We start from the raw sequence: 11578 nt of genomic DNA, 5'->3' as shown, positions 1-11578 counted from the left end.
ATTTTGGACTGCTCTGTAATTACATTCCAAGGTTCATTTTTCAGGTCCCTTGCTGTATTCATCTATATGAATAAATGCCTTCCCTAACAAATGCTGTATGATTTACTACTTATCACTCATAATATAGGACATAAGAGACGTCTGTCCGTTCATGAATAAAGATGTCCGTATGTGGGTAAAGCAATGCTTACAATGTCAACGATCAAAAGTGCACAGGCATGCAGCTGCCCCCCTCGGCACGTTCGCTATGCCTGATGCTCGCTTCGACCACGTTCATATAGACATTGTTGGACCATTTCCCCAATCGCACGGGTGTGATCACACACTCATGTGAATCGATCGTTTTACAAGATGGCCCGAAGTCATACCCATCGCGTCTATTACGGCGGAGACAGTTACTCAACGCTTCGTAGAACGATGGATAGAGCTGTACGGTCGTCCCTCGACTGTCACGACTGACCGAAGACAATAATTCGAGTTCACATTATTTTCCTCACTGACCCGGCTGCTTGGTACGGAACGCATACACACTACCGCCTACCACCCAGCATCAAATGGCTTAGTTAAACGGTCTCATCGCCAAATTAAAAGTGCCGTTCAAGCAAACGAAAACAACAATTGGTACGAAACCTTACCGCCCGTCCTCTTGGGTATCAGAACGAGCTTAAAGGCAGAGATTCTATGTTCCGCCACTGAACTTGTATACGGCACGACATTGCGTCTGCCTGGGGAATTTTTCACACCACGGAGTAGTAGCGATGTCGGCAAACAAGACTACATCCATCGACTTTCTGAATTCATGTGAACACTGCCTCCGGTGTCAACTCGTGTACAACATCGACAGGTCGCTCTCCCTCGAGAGTTATCTACCTGGTCACATGTTTTCATACGAGTAGATTCGGTAAGCAAACCTCTGCAACAGCCTTACGAAGGACCTTTTCTCGTGATTTCTCGTCACGAAAAGACCTTCAAGGTCGATCGACATGACCGCGTCGAAATAGTCAGCACTGATTGTCTCAAGCCAACACACGTCGATGAAAGTGCCCTAACTGATAAGTTGAGACTCAGTGCTAGACCCGTCGAACCTACTAGCATGATCTCTACATCTGCTCTAGATCCCACGCTAGATACATCAATGACCTCATTCCACGTCCCGGTCAACAGCACGTGTCATCTGCACCATCCACGGACGAGACTTCAGTCTCACATTCAGATTAACAGGCCACGCCGCACTTGACTTCGAATGAGATTGCAGGCTCACGAAGTACGGACGAAACTGCCGTCTCACGTTCCGATCGCCGAGTACACTTACCCGTACGCTTTCGTGATTAACCGCACAATCAATAACGGATACGGTGTAGGACTATTCCTATACTACATGCATGCTACACCATTTCAATTTTTTCGGTTTTTTTGTATCCTGAGCCAACGCCTCCGACCATCACCTGTTTGGTACCGTTATTTTCAGTCAACCTTGGCGAAAGCTGGCCTAAACACCCACGCTCTTGTCAACGCACTCAGTCGATATTCTGATTTCGAATCTGCCTGGCATATGTTTGGTTTCGCAATTGGTTGTTATGGTCGCTTCTGGTTCCTTGACTCAACGTGGTTCCGTCCTACGTCTGCAGCGTTTTCTGGTTCGCACAACTACGAACGCAATCCCCAGATCGTGGATACAAATCACTCGTATGTGGTACGCTAACTCGAGCAACAAATACAGTGCGTTTCTCCTGGTACCGTTCTACGTAAAAGACCTTCGGTGGCAACTCGAGGATCAACGATCACTTCCTGTTCGTTAACCCTCTCGTCCTACAACTGCACGTCTGCCGATCAGTCCTACGGACGAAACCGCTACTTATGGAAAGGGTAAACCCTTTCTAACGGAGTGCTCCTGTAGTGACCTACTTTTATAAAGAGAATGCGATTGGTTTAATGGAAACAATTATTATTATAACCAATTGTACCAGTGATTGTTTTACTGTACTTGTTTGTTTAACTGTACTAAGCACATACATTCTTCCGTCGATTGTGACCTTGCACGAACTTACGTTTGCTCAGTGGTTCCACTTGTACTCATTTACCACGATCTCCGTATTCTTTCAATACCACGAGATCTCCAACAAATACATCTCAACTACAACCTTCAACCGCCTTCTGATATCTGGTACGCAACCTTCTTGTAGTGGTGATCATAGTCAATTGCGACTCGACGTCCCACTACAAAGTATTCAATAATAACGCTGATCTCTTTAATTTACCGTATACATCTCTACCTGAAGGTACCAGACAACGTTTAGGTACGTCGTGATGTTCATCTCTTACAGCCAATCAGCTTAGATTATATACTTCTCGATTCATCGATCAACTAAATATATCTTCAAAAACTTTCATTTCTGGTGGACAAGAAATAAATTATATATGTGCGAAAATAAGTACATAAAAGGCGCTTAAGCGTAAAAGCATGACCCGTATGTGTGATAAGGATTACGGTTTCCTAGGAAAAGTATAGATTTCTTATGAAGAGGAGAATGACTTATAGCGGTAAATTATTCACCAAAATAAATAGTTCTGTAAGTTTTTGATTTGGTTTACCAGATCACGTCAGGCTCACCAATGAAGATGCCACAAGTATTCGGTGTTTGACAACGCTTTAACCAGCAACACCTTCTAATAGAACTCGTACCCACTAAGAGAAATCAAAAGACAGAATCGAGGAGATTGGAAGATATATTTGATGACTATCCATATATCGAGAATCGCCTGTTCTAATCTGGCTAGCGATTGCAGTGGATGTTGAGCACGGCGTTCCCACTCGTGATCTGGTGCGGATGCATGACCGAGCGCCTTTAGCTAGGTGAGCCCATCAAAACATGTGGTCAGCATCCAATGTCAAAAACTTACAGAGCTATTCAATTTGGGGATTTATTTACCGCTACAGACTCAATAACCACATATTGTCTGAACTATTAATGTCTGTTCAAATGCTTGGAAGAAATATCTGTGTATTAGTACTAAGCACAAAATGCCTTCTGATTAAAAGCAAAACCCTATAAAGGTTGTAAGGCGAAAACCTCATGTACTTTGTTCACAAATATTTGTACCATTTTAATAAAATTAGCGGGTTCGTTAAAATGCACTATTTTGAAGGACAACTAACATAAGTTCTATTGGTTTTGGCGGTGATTTTGGAGGGTCACAGTAACTGCGTATAGAAGTGTAGTCCCTAAAATCGAGACAGAACGACCTGCACATTTTAAAGAATTAACTTTGTCAATAAAATATAATTGACATGGAGTTAAAAGTTCCCTCTGATGCGTATATAACACAATATCAACAACAGCAACATCTGGATCACGCTCGATCATGGATTCAACATTTAAGCAGACAAAGTATTGACCACGCCCCATTTTTTGTGAGACATACCACTTTAGTTTGTACATTAGGTACGTCATTGTTGTTCTTTGAGCTTTATATCAGGTGAACTTTGGGACTCGGATGAAAAAATTGACCAGATGATTAAAGGTGGGATGAACATCTTGCGTCTGAACTTGAGTATGGGATCTAAGGAAAGATATACAGAAGTTATTCGCCGAGTACGAAGTCTTGAGAAGTCTTATGGACATAATCCATCTGTTGGAATCGCACTAGACCTATCTGCACCTCCTGTGCGTACAGGGCTTGTAAACGGAGTACGTCATTTTTTTCCCCTTTACTAACTTGATAGAGTGTTGATGGCACTATAGTCCTTCAGAAGGGTCAGATGACCAAGTTAACTATCGACAGTCAATATGAAGACAAGACGACGAGCTCCATAATTTGGATAAACTCACAATATTTCCCATCTATTCTGAATTCCATCGCAACCGGGGATCGAATTTACATAGATGAAGGCATAATATCTTTGATTGTTCGTGGTGTTGAAGTGGATAGCATAAGTTGTTTTGTTGAACAAGGAGGTAATTTCGCACCTGGATATAATTTTTTGTAGGTGAGGTTGGAAGTTACAAACGTGTTCACTTCCCATGTGAAAGGATGTACGAAGCAACATTTAATAACCTTTATAAAAGTGACTTGGAATTCGCTGTTCAGTGCCAGGTTGTATCCAAATAATAACAGTCTTATAATTAGGTTGATTATGTTTTTACCGGTTATTCTATTAACGTCGACCAAATTATTCAAGCTAAAAATATTTTGGGCAAAGACATTTTACTCTTTGCAAAGATAGAAACCAAGGACTCGGTTAAAAAGTAAGCCATTTTCATAATCTGCGTTACCATATTTGGTTGTGTAATTAATATCATATTTCATCTAGTTTATTACGATAAATTTAACATCTATGCAGATCTACATATTTGTTTCATTTAGTCGTAATTATTAGATTCGTTACGAAAACAATCTATTTAGGAAAGTTCATATCGTTCATTATTTAATTAGATTAGTAAATAAGATTTCTAAAATTCTCTACCGCAATACGCAATATCAGCACCTTCTGTTGATATATTCAAAACGAGCTTGGACCTCCACAGTGTTACAAACTGCAGGGATTAATATAGGTCGATAGATCTTTCCTTATTGCTGAAGACCAATGCAAGATAACGATTGGGTCTTGATGATAACGTAGGGTCTACTTCCATTAGCCTTTTATTTCTTCATTATAGAAGTCTGGTATGCAGTTCAAACTTACCATGTAAAACAAGCCCTAAGTCTAGCTATCCATTTAACACATTTCTGTTTCTAGACCCGACTTCAATATACGTCCACGATGTCTTCATATTGCGTATGACAATTATCCAGTTTAGTTCAGGAAAGTTTAACCAATTCTGCATGTTTTGGAACTCTAAATTGCATATAGTCAATGTATCATAATCCCACTATTCTTATTGTCTAGCTGTTTACATAACGGTACTAGGTTTTTTTACTGCATTTCTTGAAAGGACTAAAAGTTTTGCTAACTTACGCAAAATGACCAACATTCACAAACTGTATTTATTACATCTTAGAATCAGATACATAAAACTTTATTATGTGTGGCGTCTACATGTTATTTGTCTATCACAAGTTGATCCCGTTTTAGTTACCTCTTACTCACTGCTAATTTTTGTCGTGGTTCTCACAACAGTAGTTGTGACTTCAAAACTGATGAATTCCTTCTTAATTGATGATGTGACGGATACCCATTAACCGACAGAGCTGTTGCACGGAACACCATTTTAATCGAGGGTTCCAAAGCCAGTCAAACCAGAAGTCAGGAATCAAAGGTTTTGAAGATATATTTAGTTGATCGATGAATCGAGAAGTATATAATCTAAGCTGATTAGCTGTAAGAGATAAGCATCACGACGTACCTAAACGTAGTCTGGTGCGGATAGTTGACTGAGTACCTTCAGCTAGAGATGTATACGGTAAATTAAAGAGATCAGCGTTAATATCGAATACTTACAGAGTCATTTATTTATTTACAGCCATATATAACGCTAATTTCCAAGAATAAATACTTCGATGTATTTTGAGCACTTGCTCTCCATCTCATCAAATCAATTAGCCTGAATGTCTTAGTTTATTGTGTCAAGAATTAATACTGCTCAATATCTCGCTGCCCATGTCATGCTGTTATTCATTATCATCTCTAAGTGAGGTAAGCCACATTAGTCTTTCCAAATATACTTTACTATGTAAAGATGTTTATGAAATACGAACATATAATACATCAGAAACTTAGTTGTGTTACCAACATTCATCAAAATTAACCAATCAATCATTACTTAGTAATCCTTAACTTGTTATAATGATTAACCATGTCTGTCAGTACTTCACTGTTCAAAGTTGTCAGTTCTGTTGTGGATTTGGTGTAGTTTCGTACGGCTTTTGAAGTTTTTTGCGATTATGGTAATTTATTACTACATCATCGTTTATTTGTAAATTCCGTCAAACATTGAGTCGTCATTTCATACCCATTCCATCCACTTGAGACGTTAAAAACATATCCCTTACCTTTGGACAAGTATCAATGATAGTACGTTTCTTAACCATATTTTTTTTATATTTAAGCTTTGCGTATTAAGACTCCTAAGATAAGCTCATTTATTAAACATGGTACTACTACATTGTCTTCCTAACAAATTAATGTGATAATAGTAAGTGTAATTGCTAACTTCTACTTCGAATCAATATCCTCGTTTTCAGTTTACATGATATAATGACATATTCTGACGGAATCATCATCGGGCGTGGTAGCCTCAGCTTATGTTATCCAAACGAAAAAGTTTTTCAGATACAAAAACAAATAATTGCCAAATGTAATATATTCCAAAAACCCGTGTTTGTTATAACTCACTTACTTGAGTCAATGAGGTTTAAACCGCGTGCAACCAGAGCAGAAATAAGCGATGTTGCTAATGCCGTCCTCGATGGTGCCGATGGACTTATACTGACTGTTGAAACTTCCAGAGGATTGTTTCCCAAAGAATCACTGACAGTCTTACATAAGGTATGTTAGTTTGTACGTTTATAATGCCAATTTGTAGATTTCAGTGTGACCATGATTTTAAATTCAGTTTTGAAAACCATGTCCTATTTGCATGACACTTTCTACGTAAACAGTGTTCCCAATTTCTGTTTATTGGAGTCGAACGTAGTATCCTCTCCAAAGTTTAGATTGCGTAGGAAAGTAGTACATATATTTCGCTATCGGGTATTTTAACTTTACAAAGTACTTCATCATCTTTTTTTATGGTACAAAAAGTGACAACTCTTTATTGGATCTGATAATTAAATAGCTAAATATTCACCTCGAGAAGCTTGAAAATTATCTCGTCTGTTATTTTTTACTGGTAGAATAGTTTATTTCATAACAGTTTATTGGTATCTAGCTAAACCTGGTGTTTGAAGGACAGGATATCTGTGGGTGCATGTCAATGAAGCCAGCGTTCTTAATCACTTTATTAAGAATTGCAGTTTATAACAAGAGAATATATACCAAAAAGAATATTGAGAGTAATAAATGATACTGCCTTAGTAATAACAATTTAGTACTTGGTTGTGTTGTTTTATGGTATTATAGCTGAGATCACTGTATAGCTATGAGACGTTTATCAGTTCCTCTGTCATGTCCACTATCAACCTTAAAAATGCTATGTGCATAATGTGTGGGAACATCCCTTGTTTCTATTTTGCCCCTTAACTATTAAAACAGAATGATATCAGAGTACTCCTAGTTAGTGACATATAATATCCCCTTATGGGTATTGCTCCATTCCTTATTTTGACCCGCTATGCTTACGTACTCGCGCCGGTTACTCCTCGTGGAGGAGCATAAGCCGCCAACCAGCATTCTCCATCAAACTCTGTCTTGGGTAGTATCTGGTCCTCCTGTAAAACAGGATTGAGCTATACTGTTTGGGTTGTGATGTGAAAGTCTGAATGGTGTCTCATCCTGGAAATCAATATAAAATTACGCTGGTTGAAGAGGGTATATTATATGAATTGACTCGCTATATTGTCGCTATAAATGGTGTAATTATTACATGTTCAGCTGAACGTGTAATTATAAAAAGTAATCAAAGAACATTCAACACACTTTCGTGAAAATGAATGTGGTTACTTTGTGAATCTGTGCTATTCTATCGAATGAATAATTCAGAACTATAAATTTGACCTCAGGACTCGTGTATGATTCCTCACTGCTCTCAGGGATTGCTTATTCAATCGATGTTTAGTTGTAGATTAAGTTAAAAATTTGTTATAATTAGATTTTAGGGCATATTAACCTGACGAATTAAACGTAAGACTAAGTCCAAACCTTTTAAGCCTTAATTTTTAAATCTAATATCTAAAAAGACGAAATGGTGAATTCTTAAGTGAAAAATTAAAGTTCTTAAAGATACTTTTATGACAATTCGTATCTCAGTGTCTCTTACCTTTATTCCAACAAGTCAGCTCACTTAAACTATGTAAAATTAACTTTATTCAGCTGCTTCCAATCTTGATTACGTTTTCATAAATTGTTTCTTTTTGGTCAGACTTGTCGTGAAGCCGAGTCCACTATTTTTCATGAAAGGTTTTGGATAGACCTTAAGACAGCTCGAGAAGTAAGAGGATTATCAACATGGGATCCAGCATACTTTGCATGTTTAGCTGCTGTTGAAGCTTCCACTACATCAAATTCATCTGCCATTTTTGTAATAACTACTTCTGGACGGTAAGTGTAAAGTCGCATGAAGCGTTCATTTCTGTGCTTCATTTCACTTAAGACATTCCATTGTAACTTATAGTTTTCTTCAGACAGTATTTTAAAAGTCGGTCTTTGACTTTATGACTATCACTAGATTTATGGAGTGTTTTATGGTTGCGCCATAAATTATTCACCTGATGATCATAAAATTCCTTCGCTAGTATTTTGTTTAACATGGAATCCTTTTTAAATACCGAGTTAGCACATACCTAACCCTTTCTGTTTAAAGCGATCTACCCATTTCTCAGAATTTGGTCACTCAGCGATCCTTTTAAATGCAACCAACCCTATCACAACCAGATGTTCACGCACTACTAAAAAATTTTTGTTATCGGTAAATGGTGTCTATTTAGCCACCTAACGTTAGATTATATGTTATTCATAATTGTATTTTTTTACTCAATGTAACACAGTTGTTTGTGGTTTAGCAATTTCTACTTCTCACAAATCAACTGGCTTTGATTTATACTTTTTTTTCACTTTATTTTTTTAGTTCTGCCTTAGCCATAGCTTCATTTCACCCTTCTTGTCCAGTTGTTGCAATTATGAGACGACCTGAAATAGCACGGAAATGTCATTCCATTCGTGGTATACATCCATTTGTTTATACGGGTGAGTATCTATAAATCTATCAACCTGCTGTACTTTCAGTTCACTGTTCATATCTAATTTTCTTCAGTCAATATTTTTAGAATTCATGACCCAAATGATGACTGAAAGTAATCTAACCTAGATGGTTCGATAGGGAGTGAAGTAATTGAGCATGTCGACCGCTCCACTTATCTTGGAAGTCTCGTCAGCCCTTGTGGTCTGGTGTGTGACGAAATCTCAGCACGGATACAGAAGGCTCGACTAGCTTTTACCATATTGCGTCATTTATGGCGTGGGCGAGATATCCGTCTATCAACCAAATGACGGGTTTACTGCGCAGCAGTTCGTCCCGTCCTACTTTATGGCAGTGAAACATGGCTGGTAAGAGTAGACGATATTCGTAGGCTACTAGTATTTGATCATAGGTGTCTTCAAAACATTGCTCGTATATCCTGGGACCATCGAGTAAGTAACACAGTTGTTAGGAAACGGGTACTAGGTAAGGATGGCAAATCAATTAATGACGTAGTGAAACTTCATCAGTTGAGATGGCTGGGACACGTGTTACGTATGCCCAACTACCGACTGCCTCGACGTGTGATGTTCAATGGTATAGGAGTAGGTTGGAAGAAAGCTAGGGTCGGCCAGACCAAAACATGACACAAATCCATGAAGTCACTGACAGGTGGACTGAGCCATGTTGGTAGGTGTAGACTACCTGGTTGGGATCTGAGAGACGATAGCAACCGATGGTTAGAGACCCTGAATGACATGGCTCAAAATCGTTTGTAATGGTGCAGGTGTATGCACTCTTTTTGTTCTCCCAAATTCTAATCTTCTGAATTCTTCATGTCTCTTTTTTCTCTTTACAAATTTGTTTCACTGGATTATACTCCCTGAATAATATCTTCGGACCCTAATCTTTCCGATTATTATTATTATTTTTATTATTATTATTATTATTATTATTATCAGCTTTATTCAATATTATAATTTTGGTACAATATAGAATTCTCAGCGTAAAGTATTTCAACAAGTTTCCGTTTCTTTCTTCTTGGTCGGTCCTGGCGATAAATACCGAGTGATCGCCAGTTAGATGTTAGCAGTTCGGTAAATGAACATCTGAATAATGTGCATTCTTTTCGCTGTTTATTGCCAGCAACCACATTGTCTCTTATTGAGTTTTTTTTTGTAACTTTGACAACGAAAGGTTGTACACTTTTCAGAAACGCAGCAAAATAGGTTATGCGATTAATAAACATAATGATATATTAAAACAAACAAAAATAGATAACTTGTTGAAATATCTAGATGGCAGGAACAGGTAGTCCAGATGCTCAGGCAGGCCGCCCTTTTAACTGCTTATACTCTTACCACCTCTACTGCTACGGGATTTGAATCGACAACTGCATCTCTGTGCTAATGTGGTATGGCAACTCGAACTGATGTACGTACGTACGAAGTTCTACGTGCTTACTGACTGACAAGCAGATAGTCTTAATAATAATAAAGTGTCATGTTCGTACCTACAAAGCTGATTCTGTCAGTGAGCATTATATTTTAAAAGTCTGTAACCATACGTCATTGCACTAGGGACTGATTTACTGGTCAGAAAACATTGTCGTCTATATATCGTTGGGATTTGTAGCAAAGAGTCGTTCTACACAGGAATGATAAAAATATTCCCTAATTTCCGTAAACTTTTCCAATTTTACTATGTTAAAACAAGCGCTTTCACCGTGTCTTGAATGAATTATTGATTTTCTTTCCACTTCAATATAATATAACCAAATTATTTCTTCCATAGGCGAGAAATTATGTGAATGGTCCCATGATATGGATGCTCGATTGAATGCGGCATTGGATTTTGCCAAAATGCGAGGTTTCGTTGGTGCTGGTGATCAAATTATAGTGGTTACTGGACAAAAGGCAGGAAGTGGTTCTACCAATACTGTGCGTATTTGTGAAGTTCCACCTAAAAATGTTCCTCTATCTTTTGTTAAATCACAATCCTCTTTCATCTCTGAAAACTGATTGTTTGAATTATATTCATTCTACTTGCTGAAATAAAAATGTATCAGTACTTTTATGCTTACCATTCCCTATTTCTGCTATCACACTAACATATTCTGACAATTTTGATAAGTTGAATTCCCATGTTTTAGTACTTAATTCTGTCTTTGTTTTTAGATTTGTACTTATATCAATTTTAAAATAGTAAACTTGTTAGTATATATTATGGATTATTCTCTAAAAAATATTTTGAAAAATATCTTATTTACTTTTGAATACTATTTCTCAAGTAAAAAATATATCTGAGTTAAGTTCTCAATTGACTGGCATGCCAGTGCAAACTTAGGGCAGATGATAGTTGGTCATAAACTATAAGTATCTACCGTTATATTTCACAAGTTATTCTAGGGAAGCTTGGAACAATATGCTTCGTGAAATAACAGTAATCCTGATTGTTTGGATTATCTCGTTCTTGATATTTTCGACTGAAATTTAGTCAGTCTTGATTGGGATATGGATATCTTGTGTATGACGTGAAAAAAATGTTAGAACACCGTCATACTTATCAAAGGCCAACAATCGTAGTGTTTATTGACATAAGGGTTGCCTTTGATTCGTTGGACAAGATTGTACTCTGGCATTGTGTATTGGAGAACGGTGTGTTTGGGAAGTTTATTAACATCTTAAAGGCCCTATGCACAAACACCTCGGGTAGAGTGAGGGCATACAATCACCTCTCTTCAT

General features: G+C 37.7%; 1 protein-coding gene across 2 annotated transcripts; it reads left to right on the top strand.

The window, feature by feature from the left end:
• The first annotated feature begins 3155 nt into the window (after positions 1-3155).
• Positions 3156-11110, top strand: MS3_00005558 (uncharacterized protein). 2 transcript variants are annotated; one of them, XM_051213650.1, is made up of 10 exons: positions 3156-3443; positions 3478-3689; positions 3725-3956; positions 3989-4095; positions 4129-4247; positions 5463-5635; positions 6184-6487; positions 8019-8197; positions 8724-8842; positions 10629-11110. In XM_051213650.1, exons 1-6 carry the CDS (start codon positions 3290-3292, stop codon positions 5470-5472), a joined length of 834 nt encoding a protein of 277 aa, XP_051069639.1. In that variant the 5' UTR covers positions 3156-3289; the 3' UTR covers positions 5473-5635; positions 6184-6487; positions 8019-8197; positions 8724-8842; positions 10629-11110. The 2 variants fall into 2 exon arrangements, with proteins under 2 accessions (XP_051069639.1, XP_051069638.1); XM_051213649.1 differs by lacking the exon at positions 5463-5635.
• Positions 11111-11578: the final 468 nt, after the last annotated feature.

This window comes from Schistosoma haematobium, chromosome 3 (genome assembly GCF_000699445.3).
Source record: "Schistosoma haematobium chromosome 3, whole genome shotgun sequence".
In the NCBI taxonomy this organism is placed as follows: domain Eukaryota; kingdom Metazoa; phylum Platyhelminthes; class Trematoda; order Strigeidida; family Schistosomatidae; genus Schistosoma; species Schistosoma haematobium.
This window is presented reverse-complemented; position numbering and strand designations above follow the sequence as displayed.